Source organism: Coenobita brevimanus, chromosome 5 (assembly GCF_032717465.1).
Source record: "Coenobita brevimanus isolate Jiangsu-jjx chromosome 5, ASM3271746v2, whole genome shotgun sequence".
Classification (NCBI taxonomy): domain Eukaryota; kingdom Metazoa; phylum Arthropoda; class Malacostraca; order Decapoda; family Coenobitidae; genus Coenobita; species Coenobita brevimanus.
This window is the reverse complement of record NC_136958.1, coordinates 6,974,218-6,994,313: the sequence shown is the minus strand read 5'-3', so window position 1 is coordinate 6,994,313 and position 20,096 is coordinate 6,974,218. Positions and strand designations below refer to the sequence as shown.

The window sequence follows — 20,096 nt, the reverse complement described above, 5'->3', positions numbered from 1 at the left end:
GATAGGTGCCTTCATGTGGTGGCACTGATATAACCAGGCAATGGTGTTGGCTGGTTATGGACTACAAACATCCCTCACCTACTTCCCCATCCCCCAGAAGCAGGGAGGTTGTCTACAGTCGAGAAATTTAAGCCTGCATTCGACGGGGTTCACACTGATGGAAGCATGGTCACATCAACAATTATGCTATATTAGGCTACGCTAAATCTAAACCAAACTGCCACAAAAATCACTAGCAAACCTGAGTAAATCACAGTAAATAATATCACACCAACATGCATTTACCTTACTCTAATTCATCTGATTTTTTTGCTCTTGGTATGGGACGGCAAAACGACCGTACAGACGCTTACCTCATGGGGATGTATACCCATTATTTTGATGTCCACTTCATCCCCCCTCCTCCACGTTATCTCTGAAGACTATATGGCCCATTTTTCAACGTCTTGCTATCCACTAATAAGTAATTCTGACTTGAAAACACCAGCATCATCCCCTCGACCTCAAACATGGCCGCCAGCCTCGTTGCCAAGCAGAACATCCGGCACCAGGATCTCCAGACACAAAACCAACGTCTGATTGATGATGATGATAACAATAATAATAATAATATGTGTAAAACGGTCTAGAAGTAGAGAAAGTCGATTTGCAACTTATCTCCATTATTACCCTCGTATTTATAACCATAGAAAACGAGTCACCGGAAACTATTTTAAATTTTATCCCTATGGTAACTCTCTGCAAATATCACAAATTTAAGCAACCGCTCAACTCTGTAGCCTTCATCCTGAAGGAGTGGCCAGAAACTAATATCCTCCATGCCAACTTGCTCTTCATTATCATGCTGCCCTCTCTCCAGCTTATACACCATTTCATTCTCGGTCTCCCCTTTCCTCCTCCTACACCCATTACGCTGCCCTGTCATTCACACCACCCTCATATACTTCGTCTCATCCCTGTAAATAATATTTCATAGATGCATAAATAATAAAACGACGAGAAAATAAGGAATTGCAAGACAAAGTTGGTGATTCAGTCTAAGAACATGAGGTGGACATCTCTGAAACAATGAATGAAAAATGCCAGACAGTTTTTGCATTTGAAGAGGATTTCCAGAGACATGAAATATATCATTACAGGCCAAATAAGATAAATTTGACGGGAGTTGACCTAAGGAGCTCGTGGAGCTAATATTATGTGGATGCAAGAAAAGCCATGGAGCCTGATAATATACATGATTGGGTGTTTAGTGAATATGCTTCTCAATTGGTTAAACTAATATACGAGATAACAGCGTTCCCTAAAAGAGGAAAATCTGCTAAGAGACTGGTAGGGAGCAGATATAGTACCAGTATAATTATCACTGGGCAAATTTTTTGTTCTTTACCCATATTGTCTATAGGGCCTAAATGTATGCATGTGTATAGGTAAGACCAAGAAAACTGTCAATACAATGTCTTAGAATTAAGATGACAGGTTTTACCAATCTCACGTCTTACATTCTCCATTTTTACACATATGCCTGCCTAGGTTCCCAATTACTGTACCACAAACAGCAAGTATTAATCAGATCTAATCTACAGTTTACAAATAACTAAAGAACTCCTTTACACCATATGCCAGCCATCATCCAATCCAGTGTTGTCTCATCAGGAATGTGGAGGCCTGGGGCTTGGCTACTTGTTCCAGACATGGAAGGTGAAACGGACCAGCTGCTCACACCTTATAAATGCATTACATGAACAATAAACCCAAACCATCCTTCAATCACCCCTGTATGGGCAATATTTGGCTGTAGTGCCATACCCCACTAGACCATCATGCATCTAAAAAACCACTAGGGCTAATGCACTACAGTATTCCCTGCAAGCATGAGAGCACTGTCCCATAAAAGGCAAGTACTGAAGAGTGACAGGGGGTTACACAGTACAGTATACAGAATAACTGCTTAAAAGATCTTTCCCTTCCCTAAAAAACCATAAACACAGGTTAGAACTTGTAGACCTACACACAATAAAACAGTAAAATTTATAGCACAGTAAAAAAAATATCAGTATACAGTATTAAAAATTAAGTGGTGTGGCTTCACTTTCTTCTTCTTTTCTTACTCACTTCCTAAGTGTACCCCTGTTGTCAATGCTTTTGGTAATGATAAGTTATGCACACTGCCTTAAACTCCAACTTTGTTTAACATGTAATCTTCATGGCTAGCCATCATTTTTCCTCTCTTTTCAGCACTTATGCAACAGTACTAGCCTTAGCTGAGGCAAGTACAAGAGGTTTGAGTGCCATATTGGGAAAACAAAAAAATGAGTAGCAAGTTAACTTGCATATGCTTGTACTGTGGTCGTGAGACAGAGTCCAACACTTGGTATGTCACAAGAAAGTGCCAAGCATCGGCAAAAACTTCTACGCCACAAAAGTGACTGCTGTAAATCCACAAGTGGTTAAAAGTGCAGAATTTTTAAGGACACTATAAACTGCACTTAATGTCTTTCATCTTCTATGTGTACTACTCTTTTTAACTTGAAGATTTTATTAGAACAGTAATACAGTAAATGGAGAATCTGAGATGACAATAAATGCTTTGATACCACTTTTGCAAATACTGGTGAATTTTACCATTCAAGTTCTTAGGCCCATATTAATCCACCTTTGCATGCCAAATACATCTTGGTGGTAATGGTGTCTGGGTGTTGTTGTGGTGGTGTGTGAGTGTTGATGGTGATTGTTGGTAGTTGGTCATGATGTTTGCTGTAGGTACTTGTGTTGGTGGAGCTGATGGTGTCAGGATAGCAGTTGTGGTGCTGGTGGTGATCTCAGGATAGTGGTGTCCAAGTGCTGGTGGTGATCTCAGGATTGTGGTGTCCAAGTGGTGATGGAGATCTCACAGCAGTGGTGGTGTTCTCAGGGTAGTGGTGTCTGAATGGTGGTGGTGATCTCAGGGTAATGGCGTCCAATTGGTGGTGATCTCAGGGTAGTGGCGTCCAATTTGTGGTGATCTCAGGGTAGTGGTGTCCGAGTGGTGATGGTAGTGTCCAGGTGGTGATGGTATTTGGGTAGCAGCGGTGGTGGTAGTGATGATGGCCGCTTCTGGGTTAGAGGAATGGCTGGGTGGTAGTGAGATAGGTGTTTGGGTGATCAAGTGTTACATTATTATTGTGCAGGGTCAATTCACATGGCTGCTTGGGCTTTTGCACAACATACTGTACACTGATTGTCTGATATAGCAAATGCCTTATGGAGCTTTTCTTTTAACTAACAATCTCTTTCATCAATGACACTGAGCTTACCGTATGAGGAAATTATTGTACACCTAGCTTATGAACTTGTTATTAATATCCTTACATTGCTTCAAGTACTGGGAGCATCTATCTATCTATGACCAGACACCATAATCCAAAAAGGGGTGGCCACTGACTTTGAGTTAGCTATTTTACGAGGGGCATTAACCCTCCGCCAACCAACCCGTTGACAAATAAGGAACATTTATGGGTTGGTTACATGGTTACCACCCAGCATTGTAAATGGTTTCCTGGCATGCAGGAAACCATTTGGCTTGTCACTCAATGTAATGCCAACTGAAAAGGAATGAAGAGTATGAAGTGACAGGAAAGATGGAGGAAATGGGAAGAGACAAGGGCAGACAGAGAAAAAGAATGATAAAGGTGAAGGAAGAAGTAGGCAGCACTACATTAAGTGAGTGGATGATGGTCGCCACCATCTACCACCAACTTGGAGCATGACTTCAGCAAAGATGTAAGCTTATCACTTTATTTTTATTATATTGTTACAATATGTTACATCACATGTGTTAATTATAAAATATTGCTAACTAGGTATAAACTTAATGTAGGCATGGGTAAAGAAATTTTGATACAAAGTTCTGCTTCTTGTCCTCCCCCTATTAAAGGTGGACTCCTTTTATTACATTACCAAATTTCAATTAATCTGATGATACATAATCAATTTCAGTGTTAATCTTGCAAAGGTTGTTACTACATGACAGTCTTGAATGTACAAAACAGATAGAAAACAAGGAGTCCCAGTTGGGGAGGCATGAGAGGCAGACTTATCATGGAGTGTGTTGTAAGGAGAGAGCAAGTTATACGGTAAGTCTATTGCCTCATATCCCCATAGTTTAATGGCAGTTGTTCCGAGGTGGTCACATTATTCAACACAATTATCATAACACCAAACAGGTTCACAATTTATATGGTTACCAGTAAGAATATCAGTACAGTACTTGGTCGTTTATAAAATGCCATACACTAGCCTCAGTATGGAGTGGGATCCAAAATGATTAAATAAAAAATATATAAAATAATAACACATACCGGTATGTATGCTACTAGTTTCTTCCCCACCAAGTTACATGAATGAGCTTCTCGTTAAACTTGTGACACTCATGTTGAGAATATTTAAACTTAAATACATTAAGCTCACACAGACCTGTTTTACGGTATATTCTCTACAGTTGCAATTTTCTCGGCAACACTTTGGAACTAGACGAGAGATAGAAGATGCCACTGTGCTACAACCACAACCCCTTCTCACCTCACCAGACTGAACTGCAAGGCACAAGTTGGTGTTTGATCGCCAGGTGACTACAAAAAGCAAATTCAGCGATCTAGTGCAGTTTTCAAAAAGATGATGTTCACTTTTCGAGAGTCATTAAATATGCTTATGCTGGGTATGATGGAATTTGTCATGTCTGGTAAAAAGATTGTACATGGTGCAGCACTGTCATCCTTTAGTCTCTCAGCTAAATGTTCCTTTACTGTTTAGTAACTTAAATAACACATTACTTTTATGGCATGGTACCTGCTGCAAATGAAAGCAGCATACATCACAGAGGTAACAAGAAAAGAATTGTTCATGACTTACACACAGGTACCGCTTATCTTTAAACTGTTCCTAAAACATAATTCAACCTGACAAAATTCACCTCGGTGACACTGAGGAAAATGAAAAAGCAATGCAATACAGTCCTTCACCCTTTCACTACCTGTGGCACTGGTCAAGATGGTTCCCAAAAACTATGCGATAAATCACAGGGAAGTTTGTCCTATGTGGCATCTGATATGAGTCTCCTAGTATACACCCACGAGGAGGCAGTGGCTGAATCAGCAGAGAAATGGCCTGCAGTCCTAATGGACCCAGGTTCGAATCCCGGATGGGGCAAGGAAAAGTTTATGGATATGAATTTCACCAAAGTAGACTTTACTGATCTAACAGGTGAACCACCGTCATGTCATAAAAATACCCCTGCTGCTAATACCAACACATCAGTTCTCTATGAGACAGCTCTAGCATGTATGCAATGTGAACAGTCTCTTTTACAGAATGTCAGTATATTACTCTTCAAACAGTTTAGTATTGAAAGGAATAATTTTGGTGCATAACTTTGGTAAAAATTGGAAATAAAAAACAAGTACAGTATTTGTGACAAAGAAAAAACTACTGCAATACATTTTCCTCTTTATACATCAGTTCATTTTTATTTCATCTTTTACTAAACAGTCGATACCAGTACCTCTCAGGACATCTGAGCAAGTATGAGTATCTGAAAAACTATTTTTTGTGTGTCAACAGGAATTCACCACAGATAATGAAGTGTACCATGTGGGTGGATAATGGGATTTTTGTTGTTGATTTTAGGTGTACCAGCTCCCAGCCAAAAATTCAAGACAAATAACATTAAAACAGAAATCTCAGAAAAATCCATGACAACCCAGCATGGAGGTAAAGTTACCAAGGGCCCTGGCAGTGAAAGGATCAAACATCAGTACAGTAATACACATAAAAAATCTAAAATATTCAAAATAGTAACTTATTCATAATGAATGACGACAAAAAAGTAGTATAGGATAGTGATTAATGATCACAGCATATCAAGGCAGCATATGATATGTGAAAAAAATCTTAATGGTAATATTCAGCAACTACAGCAGCATAAACTGTAAAGCCCTTTCTTCTGGCTTCCACATATTCTGGCATTCCATCACTCCATCTTGTGATAGCATCACAATTTAGGTGTTATATGAACTTTGGTAACTTGGGTAAGCTCAGTGCAACCTGTAGTTTGTACGTCAATACCATTACCTTTCAATAATTCATCATACCAGCCTAATTAAGAACAAAGTAAAGGGGTATTACTATACTGAATGAAAATGATTGCTGAACACTTTCCCCAGTGAACACCTTCCAACATAATATCACTGAATCCCCATTACATCAAGTAATTATAAAACTAAATCATGATTATGGAATTAGGCTTCTACTAACAAAATACTGTAACATATGATTAAGCTTGATATGCACTTCATAAGTCACATCACATTTTTAACTAATGGATGGTAAAAACGGTTTCCATTGATATGTTTACATAGTAGTTAAGTATTGCTGAAGTCTTAGAACATCAGCCACTTTCAAATATTCATCCCCCAATACCTGAAATGATATCTAATTTAAGACTATTACTCACTTTTTACAAATGTTTTCAGCATTGTACACCTACATATAAAACCTTGTCATACAAAAACTTAATGTTGCTACAGATCTCTCAGTAAATTCATCACAACCTCTTTCATACACCCATATACAATGTTATGTTCCACTACCCACATACAATGTTATGTTCCACTACTCTGATACAATATTAACACTACCCTCAATGGCAGCATTTGTTTTCCCATATTTTCATCTGTATATGGAAAGTAGTTATCAGCTGGATACAACTGAATTTCGATAGAGGAGGGAAATGGCTGGCTAATTTGAACCTTGTTACTGGATGCTGTAACCTTGTATTGCTGTATCAGACACAGGCCACTAGCTCACTCTGGCATCTTTGTACGTGAAGCTCCAGTACTCGCCACAACACATGGTCTCTACAAACATAATGGCTAAGCTAGGCAGCAAGTGGAAAACATATCAGTAAATGTATTACTTTGAAAGAAGGAAGAAGAGAGATATGAAAACTGTACTGCACTTGTGGAATGGCTCGAACAAAAAAGCTTATCAAGTAAATAACGCACTGTATACCGCATGTCTGCTGGACTGCTACATAGCTCACGTAAAAACTATAACTACCAGTTCATGCTGTACTGCAGGACAAAGAACACACTGGTGAACAATGTCATTTGGTCCTCAAAATGAATCTGTAAATGCACTCAAACCAAAATTGACCAGGGTTTCCCTTACGGCCTGAAACCCACTGTCTCAAAACTGCATATTTTCTAATGTCACACATGTAAGCAGGACATTTTTCCCTTAAAAAAAATAATCATATCGAGTATTATCATATCAAGTATTACTTACCATCCTAACCTTAATTACTATTTTACACATGAATTTAAGATGCCTAAAGAATGGTTCTTAAGTTTATCCCCCAAAGGAGGATAGTAGACTGTGGAAGCAGGACAACCTTAGCCTGCAGTTCACATAGTCCATATTCAGATATGCCTTGGGCCACACCAAACTCAATGGTCAAATGAAATTGTCTGGTGAGTGCAAGAGTACACTTACAAGAGTGTAGCCCAGATTTAAGGGTTTACTTTAAAAGAGTTCCCATCTTGCTTCCCCTAAGAAGCAACTTCACCAAATGTGCAGAATATAACCCCCCCCCCCCTTAAAAAAAATGGCAACTTGCTTTAGATCTTCTTATGATCCACAAGTTCACCCTGCATTGGTATACAATATACATGTGCAATACATATTTAGATGTACTTTTTAATGGAAGTAATTATGATAGTCTTGTAATTTTGCCATACAGGAGGGCCATGGCTCAACAAGAAACCCTGTCAATGTGCCTCTAGCACTAGTTGTAACTGAATTCTGCCAATGCAATAAAATATAAAGATATGCTAAATCAGATTCAGCAAATTGTAAATGCCATCTCTCAAACTGTAAGAGGATAATAGGCCCAGAATATATTAATGAACTCAGACATCACAGAATCAATCATATAAAACCTCCACAGACACAAACATGACATTCCACAGTGTACATGTACATGTAAAGAATTTCTTGACTGCCATTCTTGAGCTCAAAACAAACTTCATTCCAGCTTCAAGTAGTTCTTGTTACTCATATACAGTACTGTATTTATAAATAGAATCACAACAAAAAGGTACACAGAATGGACTAACTGTCATCTATGCTTCGTCTTTTACCAGTCAGATCTCATTTCATTCAAATAGAGGACTTAAAATTGCAGCTTGTGAAATATCTATTTACAGACATAACTCTATATTTACTTTGTGTGTAGACATCTCTGACTTAAAACTACAGTTTGTGAAAGCACTTATGATGTTTAATTTACGCAATATTTATAAAGTTTGATAGCACACAGATTTGTCATTTTCAGCACTCACTTTCAATTATCATTCAAGTTATGGCTTAGTAATGTCTTTAAGAGTGTTCTTGTTGAAGTAATTTAAAGTCTATGCCAGCAGATTGGTACATGTATCATAGCAGGCTGATTGCAGACTCACTGATAACCTTTACTTTCAGAATGATCCTCTGCACTATTTTATTTTCCAGATAATCTTTAACACTGATGGGATTACTTCAGTGAATGTTGTATGGACTATGCGGAATGGCTCTCATATTCACCACTAACTGCTTTTTGTCTGCTTTTCATTTGTATCCATTACATAATATACATACCAGTATGTAAACAAATTTCTATCCTTAAATTCACTATTGTTATGGGAAGGCAGCTTGGTTTGCTTGGAGTATCACTTATGAAGCTGATGGCAGCTTTTGTTACAGCAGCTACAAACCATGTACTGTTCTCATTTGACCAACTCTGATACTTTTGATTGCAACTATTCTTAGTAGTGCATCTCCTGTGTAAATGACCTTAGTTAACTAAGTTTACTCAATTACACTCGGAAACATCATTCTTGCAGAACTTCAGGTTTTTCAAATGAGCCACTTAACACATTATCCAACACTAAAAAAAAAAAAAAAAAAAAAAAGAAAGAGCACCAATGTGCTATCTATGGCAATGTTTCTCATATGATATTCTTTAAATGTCACTGCAGCCATTACTCCTGACAGCACCTCAGCAGACTAACACTTATGTCCACACTGACACCAAGCGTGACCCAACAGGCCTCATTAGTCAGTCCACAAAGTGATCAAAGCTGTCAAGGTATTCCAGAGCTGCTAAATAGCAGAATCTGTACTCCTCCTGAAACATAAAAAATTAAATTACTGTCAAGTCGGGTAATTCAGGACAGATGGGGAAAATCTGGAGAGTTTTGTTAACTTTGGGGGTTTTGTAGCTCCCAGATGAATAGTCGCATGTATGCATGTCTTTTTAGTCTGAAATGTTTGTGTGTATCAATTGCTTCCCTACTTAACAAAACATTTTGTTACCTACTTTCCTAAGACTTTTATTTTTTATTTTATTCAGAACTGAGACCATTTGCATGTGCATTAATATGCTAAGAGCTGCCACACAACATTAACTACTACTTTCTACAGACAGACTGCATATTTATCTAGGTATGTTTATGGCAAGTTGAAGGTCTATGCATGCAATGATTGTAGAACTATCATAATTCTTCACAAGTGGGGCAATTATGGACATGTGATGGGGCAATTCCACACAGAACCACATACCCTCAGAAAATCCTCAAAATTTGTTCTTTATTGTGTCTTTTCACATCATTATGGTGCTACACTATAAGATGAATCCTGAGGGGAGATACAATACAGTGAGGATGATGTTGCACGTGCTCTCATATCAATAAATTAAGGCATGACTGTATAGCAAGCAGGTGAGTGATAAGGAATCCCAAAGACCACCCTGCACGTGTTATTCAGAGGTAACGTACAAGAGTCTTGATCCATTGGATGCAAGCCTGCCCTCTTGGGATCGAAGAAACTGCACTTGCACAGAACATAGCAGCCCTAGGTGACTTTGGTCTGGCTTCAGATATGACTGACACACAGAAGTCCAAAAAAGATCATCATTCTAGACCTTCACCACAGGCACATACCACAATTTGTTGATAATCTTCCTGGAAGGAATTGGGCTTATGGGTTCCTAGACCACCATTCTAACACTCTATGCTGCAGATTCTACCAAAATATCAACCGATATCGTGCCGTTGTCAAAGAAGGTGATCTGAAATAGTTCTTTGACAATTTGCCGGACTCTCTTGAATGTATTCCCCCAAATCATATCATAAACTATGATGAAACCAACATTACAGATGACCCAAAGCAGAAGGATAAGATTTACAGAATAGCCTGGAAGGCTTGTCTGGGAATGCCCATTACTTGGAAGATGGAAAAAAAAAAAAAATCTTGTACCTAAAGTAGTACTAACTATACTTCTCTAGGAGTGTTGGTATGTCATATATGCCTGAAAGTTTGCATGAAAATTATAAAATTACCAATACCCTGCATATCCTGGTCATTATGAATTTTTTACCTAATTGCACAAAAAATGTCCTGAAATACCCCACTTGACAGCACTATAAAATGAACAGCAGAATACATGTTCTGATCCCTCATGATTTTGTGCCCCCCCAACTCTGAAGGGGGGATGGACCCTCCTCAACTCTGCCAGGGGGATGGAGCCCTCCTCAACCCCACCATAGGGGGTGGATCCCTCCTCAACCCCCCAAGGGGGATGGACCCCCCCACTTAATCCCCACAGGAGGATGGACCCCCCCATTTGACCTCCCATGGGTGGATGCACCACCCCTCTTGAACCCCCTGAGGGGGAAGGACCCCTCCCTCAGCCCCCAAAGGAGGGATGGACCCCCTCTTAATCTCCTATGAGGGAATGGACCCCTTATTAGCTCATCATGGGGGATGAAACCCCCCTCTTAACCCCCAAGGGGAGGACAGACACTCTCTTAACTCCCAAGGGGAATGCCATATTACCTTCCATGGGGAACCCCTATCCTCTGTAAAACTTGTTTACGAGAAAAACAACAAAAGTGAGTCAAACTTAAGATACATTCATTTTGAGATCCCAGGTCAAAAGCAGAAGAAAGTCTGTTCAGCTTCACTCCCATCTCAAAAGGCCACTTTTCCTTTTCAAAGGCAACTCTTGGTATTGAATGATGACAATGTGCAGGTGGACTGAAAAACATCTTATTGCAGTGTTCATGGATGCAATGACTGGAATGAGAGCAAACAAGAGAGGACTGCTGACTTAACCAAAGATATCAGCATCAATGTGGTCATTTATTTAAAGCCTGTGTGATTAGGTAATAGGGGAGCCCAATCCAGGCCTGTATAAGAATACTGTCCTAAGATAATTAGCCACAAATACCTTTGAACCAGGAAATGCAAGGATTTACTCTAAATCCTGATAATTTCCATTCATACACTGTCATCCTACCTCTGTTTCTCATTTTACTTATTGCACACATGTTTTTATACTCATAGGAAGTAAAACCCCATATCTGCCAACTTTCTTGGTGCTGAGTTTAAAAAAATTTAGGCCTCTTATATAAAACACTGAGTTCAACCCAGAAACAGCTGCCTCTGGGAAAATGTCTGTGGTGCCCATTATGTGTAAATCTATTTTTTTCTCCAACCAAATTCAGGGCATACCGGCTCACACATAGTGTTTATGAAGTATCTGTACATATTTTTAAATGAACAGATGCCTCAGTTTAGCTACTACAGTTTCCTGAAGCTAAGCAAATTGAAAATTATGTATTTATATAATCAAAGAAGAATTATAGGGGTATAAGATGGAAGAGGGCATACTGAAACAGGGATATGCAATTTTCAGAGGTAGTATTTACAGTACAGTAGGTTGGTTATTACTGGGAGGGAGGGGGGATTTAATAAGATTCCTCTAGTTAAAGCTGTGTTCTCTATTGGGGTATGCCCCAGATTATTGGTTACAGTAATTTAATCACATTAAGTAGATTCATCATCATTTAAATAATATAAAATTACAAGGAAAAAAAAGAGTCACTGTTTGTTTCTGCGTAGTTAGCAAATAAAAAAAAATGGAAGTTGGTCTTAAAGGATAGTCTCACCTCAGTCTGCACCATGGCAGGACGTTGGGTGCGGAGGTTGCGGACGGTCTGGAACATATCAACTACACCTTCATACTGCATGCGCTCCAGCACCTGACTAAGAGTGATGAACACTCCAGTGCGACCCACACCCGCACTGCAACAATCATATGGATTATTAATCATCTATTTATGTATTGCCAGACGCCTCAATCCCGTTTGGGGTGGCCACAAACAAATCGCCTCCAAGTCGCCCTGTCCCCCGCCATTTCACTGCCCTGCTCCCAACTCACACCCCCCTCTCTCATATACCTCTCCACCCCATCCCTCCATCTCATCCTCGGCCTCCCCCTCCCTCTTCCCCCCTCCACCTCACTCACATACACTCTCTTCGTCAGTCTTTCACCCTCCATCCTCTCCACATCGCCAAACCACCTCAGTGTGTTCCTCATAACGCTTCCTATCACATCCACATCCACACCACAACGCTCCTTTATATCCTCATTCGTCAGTCTGTCTCTCCACGCGACTCCGCAGGCTCCTCTTAAATAACTCATTTCCACTGCTCTCACTCTTGACATGTGTCCTTCCAACAATGTCCAAGCTTCACTTCTGTACGTTAGAGTTGGTATCACAATACTGTCATGTAGTAACTTTTTCACTTCCATGCTCACTTCCCTGTTTCTTATCTATCTATCTATCTATCTATTGCCAGACGCCTCAATCCCGTTTGGGGTGGCCACAAACAAATCGCCTCCAAGTCGCCCTGTCCCCCGCCATTTCACTCCCCTGCTCCCAACTCACACCCCCCTCTCTCATATACCTCTCCACCCCATCCCTCCATCTCATCCTCGGCCTCCCCCTCCCTCTTTCCCCCTCCACCTCACTCATATACACTCTCTTCGTCAGTCTTTCACCCTCCATCCTCTCCACATGGCCAAACCACCTCAGTGTGTTCCTCATAACGCTTCCTATCACATCCATATCAACACCACAACGCTCCTTTATATCCTCATTCGTCAGCCTGTCTCTCCATGTGACTCCACAGGCTCCTCTTAAATAACTCATTTCCACTGCTCTCACTCTTGACTTGTGTCCTTCCAACAACGTCCAAGCTTCACTTCCGTATGTTAGAGTTGGTATCACAATACTGTCATGTAGTAACTTTTTCACTTCCATGCTCACTTCCCTGTTTCTTATCACTGCTTTCAAAGAACCAGCAACCTTTCTTCCCTGCTGTACCCTTTCAAGCACTTCACCCTCCAAACCTCCATCCTTACTCATCACACTACCCAAGTACTTAAACGTACTCACATTTTCCAATTCCTCACCATCCAACCTCGCTGTACATTCACTAACTTCACCTCTCTCAAAGACCATCACTTTACTCTTCCCTACATTCACCTTTAGATTCCGTTTCTTACACATTCTCTCAAACTCATCCACCAAGCCTTTCAGCTCCCCTTCGTCTTCACTCAACAACACAGTATCATCTGCAAACAACAGTACAGGGAGTTTTCAAACACTATCCTCTCTCACCAGGGCCACTCCAACATCCACTACCCTACTTTGTACCTCTTTTATTACCCCATCCATGTACAGATTGAACAACCATGGAGACATGACACATCCCTGTTTCAAACCAACTTTCAAAGAGAAAAATTCACTTAGTTCACCATCCACACGCACTGCAGCCTTCGCACCATCGTACATACTCTTCACAGCATTCAACAACTTCCCATCTACTCCATATATTCTTAACACTTTCCACAATCCTTGTCTATCCACCCTGTCATATGCTTTCTCCAAATCCATGAAAGCCGCATACACCTTCTTTCCCTTCTCTAGAAACTTTTCCACTAAAGATCTAAGAATGAATATCTAATCTACACAACCTCTTCCCTTCCTAAAGCCTCCCTGTTCTTCTCCAACTAATTTCTCTGTTCTTTCTCTAACTCTGTCTATAAGTATCCTACCATACACTTTTCCTATTATACTAAGAAGACAAATGCCCCTATGATTACCACACACTTCTTTTTCCCCTTTTCCTTTGTACAAGGGAATAATTATACCTGACTTTCAATCCTCCGGGACTCTACCTTCCTCCCAAGCCATTAATCATACAATATCTATAAATTTAACTTGTAATACAAATTTAATAAACTGAAGTTCACATCTCTAAACACAAATATCCAAAAGTGCTCTGTTAAATGACCATATGACATGAAAGATGCAGTAGTGTAATATTATATTCCTTTATAATGAGGGGAAAAAAAGGCTTTATGTATCTCTTACTGCCTCATCATTTGCTGAAAAATTCATAATCCTCTCCTTGTATCATTTATAAATGCTCCATGTTTTGTGTTATATATTACAAAAAGAACACATAACTTGGTAAAACTGGTTCAAGATGAGCTTTGTTTTTGCTATCTGAGAAGAATATTTTCTGAGGAGTGACAGAATGGGTAATGAGGGATGGTTAAGAGTGGACTTTGAGGGTACACATAACATTATGAGGGGATGAGCACCTGTGGTAGGTGGGGGTGCTCACAATCCACTCACTCGATGTAGCGCTGCTCTCGGGTGTCTGCCCTTTCCTCTTCCCCATCCTTCTTTCCTTCCATCCTCTTCTGTCTTTCTTTCCTTCATTCGTTCCTTGTCTTTCTGCCTATGGGTGACTTTACACTCCCTCTTCTGTCTTTCTTTCCTTCATTCTTTCCTCTTCTTTCTGCCTGTGGGTGACTCTACACAGAGTGATAACCCAAATGGTTTTCTGTACATCAGGAAACCATTTACTATGCTGGGTGGTAACCATATAACCAAATTCTGACATCTGGTGGTTAAGTAGGTAATTACAGCGATCCAATCGGATTGAGGCAGTGATGATTTATATACAAGGGGTGGTTGGAGTTTATTGCTCACGTAATGCCACTCAGGGATGAGTGAGGCTGGTCACTCATTTTAAACGTCAGGACCAACTTGACTAGCCCTGGACTCCTACACTCCTCATGGGGCAATGTAGGATTGGATGATGAATGAATGAATGAATGAGTACCTAAGTGAATAAGGATGGATAACCTTCTATTGTCTTACTCTGAAATGATGTTATGGGAAATAAGATGCAACAAGAAAAAAATCTCTGCCAAGTTAAGATGGAGGCACTATACCTGCAGTGAACTGTGATGGGACCATCTTGACCAAACTGTTCTTTAGTCTTGTGGACCTGTCCAATGAAATCAATGAAGCCTTCTCCTGACTTAGGAACACCCTGAAAGAAACAGTAATCCTTAATCAAATATGAATACCTTGGAGGTAGCTACCTACTAAAGTTAAACCTTAACAAATTAGATATTTCAAACAATTAAATTATGTGAAACTTTGATAAAAGCTATAATACAGAAAATTTGATGAGGTCTGGTTAGCCAAAATGGATATACAGTACACCGCTGACATACTTGGTATGCAATTTACACACTAACCTGTTCTGGCCACTCAATAAACTGGAACTGTCGTATTGTGCGGGACTGACCATCTCTGGCATCTGTTATCTGTTGAATGGAAACATCCATTTAATATAGCTACGAGTATTTACAAGGGTCCCTTAATTGATATAATTCCATGTTAGAAAAGAACAGAGATTTACAGCTATTACTGCATTTCAGTTTTATATGTAATTTATTTTTGGTTTTAGCACTGCTGTACACTATCTTTAGCTTTACACATACAGGGATGTACATTAGTTCTAACATTTTTAACTTATGCAGCTATTTACTTGCTTATTTTCTACTTACTGTAACTTTACAAAGTGAATGTAAGCTAGAATACCCTCAATAAACATTATGTCATGAAGCTAACCCAACAAACTTTTCAAACACAAAATTAGTACAATCATTATGTACTACTCATCCACATCACTTCTTTCACCAGTCCATGGCAAGACAAAGACCTCTCCTAACTTTCTCCTCTCTCATCTCTTGATTGTTTATACATGCCATCCAAACCCACCATATTTATAAATTACATCCCTTCATCTCATTTTTTGCCTACCTCTTCCTCTCAATCTCATCTATGTTGTCATTCAGTTACCCCATTTGTTCTTCAGATATCTGTTGTATGAAAATATGGTAGACCAATGTCAGTTTCTGCTTTTATCTTCTTCAATTTGATGATGTCTTGTAGTATAGTTTGTTCTTGCTATTACAAATCAATTTTCAGTCTGATAAAGGGTATCCTGTAGTACTGACAGAGTTGAACAATAGTTCAGACCCTGTCAGTTTGAAAAGTCTTGCCTAAATAAACTGTTTCATAGCACAAAGAATAACATACATCATCCTACTGATATGACTAATTCTACTTTCATCTGTTCCCTTATCCTAAAGTTGATCTTTCCATGTGGTACCCAACTGTATCTTTTCCTGTACTAAGATTCACTACATTCATCTATTTATCTATTTCTTAAGATGAACTCCATTCCTGGATCGACTCTATCCACTTCTTCCTCTTTTCTTCCACCGTTCCATCAACCCCTACATCCTGTCATGCTGTACCCTTCATCTTACTTGCTAACCTCACGACTCCACTTACTCCTTTGGTATTCTAACTAAACACTTCCTATATGCATTTCATGAGGTGTCCATATCATTTGTTTCCAGTTCACTGACTCCAACTCATCCACTACTTTAGCCTGGTGTTCATCTGCCACTTTTATTTCTCAGCTTCTCCACACAATGTACTCAGAAAAATAATATAAAAGCGTATGATGAATGAATGAATGACCGAATGTGTACATCGCACCAGAAAGTATCGGTGTACTGTGGATCCGATGCCATCCGGAATGATTCGACCAAGCAGCACTGACAGCCCGTTAACACCTGTGTATATTATAACATTTACGGTCATTTCCTACATATTATGAAGGACACAAGAGTTATATCTGATACAGCAGTTATCTATCATCCGGGATGCCTATATGTGGGAGGACAGAGCCACAATTTCCAGTTCCCATTGTTCCGTGTGTCATAATATTTAACACATGCTCTGCACCAATACTTTTTGGTGTGAGTGTACATTTGTCTCTTTTGTAAGTTCCAATGTCAATCTATGAAAATAAAGATACTGGTATAAACAATTTATACTGGGGCTGAGAAGTGGAGCAAGGATGGTGATTCACAGTGCAGGGTAGAATATCTATAATCAGATATATTAATAAAATATTGAACTGTCTACTTCTTTATACATATCACCAACCAACCTGATCCCTTGTCATTTCATTAACTTGGTGCATCTATCCACCTTGTTCATGGTCTATTACAACTCATTTCACCTTCAAACTCACATATTCCTCTTTAACCATCTTCCCAGAAAGATGTGTATCAATGGCCAGACTTCAACATGCTCATCACCCTTCCCTGCTACAACACCAACACAAACTACAACTAAAGAACAATCCACCATGTCCTCACTGTAATGCAGCCCCCACACCATAACATATTCATCTCATACAACTCATCTGCAAATCTTTCACCACCTAGAAAAGATTTCTAGGAGTGACCAGCTGAAGTGGCCAGTTTCCTGTAGCCCACTAGGTTCATGTCCAGATGAGCATGGAGTTGTAACAACAAAATCTGACCAAACTAAGCAAAAGTTTTGAGATCATACATAGGTATCATGGTTTCTGCAATGAACTGCTTGGAAGAATAAGTTCAAAGGAACAAAACAGTGTGGATGAACAATAGATATACATAACATATAAAAATGGCACAATGCTTCCTTGTACTGAATCCCCATATCTATCCATCCATCCACCATCCAATCCTATGTTGCCCCATATGGAGCATAGAAGCCCAGGGATAGGCAAGTTAGTCCTGACATTTAAGATGAAAGTGACCAGCCTCACTCATCCCTGAGTGGCATTACATAAGCAATAAACCCAATCACCCCTTGGATGTAAACCTTTAGGCTCAATCCGACTGACGCGCTTAATTACCCACCAAACCACCCAACATAATTTGGTTACATGGTTACCACCCAACATAGTAAATGGTTTCCTGGTGTACAGGAAACCATTTGGCTTGTCACTCAAAGTAGAGTCACCCATAGGCATAAGGAAGAGGAGAGAATGAAGGAAAGAAAGACAGAAGAGGGAGTGTAAAACCACCGTAGGCAGAGGGAAGAGAAAAGAATGAAGGAAAGAAAGGCAGAAAAGAAGGAAGGAGGAGAGGAAAGGGCAGACACCCAAAGCAGCACTACATCAAGTGAGTGGATGGTGGGCACCCTCAGCTACCAACATATCAGGGCTGGAAATGTGGAAATGATACAAATGATTTTTTGATGGACTGGAAGCTAAGCCAAGTGCCAGTTTACTTCCCAACAACAATCTAAAATGTGTGATAAGATTTGTAACAGTATGAAAACCTCAGTTTGGACTGACTGTGTACTTGTCGCCATTGGATTCCTGCTTGAAAGTGATGATTCACAGACTAGTTACCAATATTGTGGTCAAATTTCATTCTCATGATAGTACTTTCCAGGGTTGATGGAAGCCACTCCTCTCCTACCTCAATGATGAACAATACTTCCAGTAGTAATAAGCTTACCTTAAATTCCCTGAGAATATACTGAGGCATGTTGTACTCAGCGATGGGGTCCACCACATAGAACTGGTAGCGCTGAGACCGTTCATTGGGCCAGTACTGGTAACACTTTTCCTGATTTTAAAAAAAAATAAATAAATAAATAAAAAAATAAGGGGGGGGGGCACTTCATTAAAAAAAATAATAATCATGTAGATGATGCAAAATAAAACTGCTCTGTTATCTAACCAGCAAAGTTTTGCACTAAAAATATCATGCTTCCCAATTACCAGCTGAGTAAATTTTTCATCATCATCATCATCATCATCATTATCTCATCATTCACATCTCATTTACAAAACCAGGCTGACTGTGGTCACAAGCAATTACAAAAGGATATTTTTCTCAACGGGAAGCAGCCAGAGTACAGTACTGTATTAGCATTATGTGAGTATCCAGTACATTATCAACATACACTGTATTTTTTGCTTACATGATTGTGTCACTGTCTCATATTTTATGACAATTGCTTTGTAATCACCATGAGAATTTTTCTTTTTAAGGCTACTGTATACTTTATCACAATCTACAAGCAACTGAATTTTGTACTATAATACACACCACACTGTTCTAACTTACTCTGCCCATTTCTTTGAGTTTAGTAAGCATGACAACAATGGTTGAGTTGTGTTCCCATAGCATTCTCCAGAAGTCATCTACTGTTTCCTGGAGTGGACCCTGTGTGGCAATGTAGGCATAGCGATACCTGGAAGGGAAGCATCTATAAAAATCTCCATGCAATAACGCTTTAAATATAGTATACAGTGTTTATGGAATTCATCGATCTGGAAAAAGCATATGACAAAGTAGACAGAGAAGGATTGTGGAAGGTTTTGCACATGTACGATGTACATGGTAAGCTGCTAGGTGCCGTCAGGAGTGTTTATGATGGTACTGAAGCATGTGTAAGGGTTAATGGGCATCTAAGTGAATGATTTATGATTGGTGTGGGCATGCGACAAGGTTGTGCGATGTCCCCATGGTTGTTCAGTATATATATATATGGAGCCTCTGTGGTACAGTGGTAAAGTGTGCGTTTTCATACGCTGAAGAACGAGGGTTCGTGCCCCACCAGGGTAATAAACTTTGGGAGCGTTCTTCTGGCCACATACTGCTATGGCGGACATTAGGGGTGCTGTGGTTGAAACAGTGTCGCATACTACAACGTATGCTTGTACCCAGTCGGCTTGCGTGGGCCGATTACACTTGGTTCACAGACTACACACACAGCCAAAGCCACTCCAACACTACAATTACACTTACAAGCACTTCTCACCCTACATACAGTCTCTACCACGCAGCCTAAGCCATTTGGTAGAGATACATTGGCTGTATCGTCCCTACTTCGGTCGGGATAGGCCAGTCCTGCAGTGGACACTCAGATGGCTGATGATATATATTTATACTGTATACACTCAACCCTCGGCTATCACGGGTTCCGCTATAGCGTATCTCGCTATCA

At 39.8% G+C, this 20,096-nt stretch overlaps 1 protein-coding gene across 1 annotated transcript in view; it reads right to left on the bottom strand.

Annotated features, from left to right (window-relative positions):
* Positions 1-9,035: 9,035 nt before the first annotated feature.
* Positions 9,036-20,096, bottom strand: part of Lar (tyrosine-protein phosphatase Lar) — a 608,447-nt gene continuing 597,386 nt past the window's right edge. Inside the window, exons 36-41 of the mRNA XM_080270406.1 lie at positions 19,214-19,340; positions 18,599-18,709; positions 15,482-15,550; positions 15,170-15,270; positions 12,024-12,159; positions 9,036-9,199 (exon numbers count right to left, since the gene is read on the bottom strand). Coding sequence (XP_080126532.1) covers positions 9,131-9,199; positions 12,024-12,159; positions 15,170-15,270; positions 15,482-15,550; positions 18,599-18,709; positions 19,214-19,340 — 613 coding nt within the window. The 3' untranslated portion in view covers positions 9,036-9,130. The remainder of the gene's footprint in view (positions 9,200-12,023; positions 12,160-15,169; positions 15,271-15,481; positions 15,551-18,598; positions 18,710-19,213; positions 19,341-20,096) is intronic.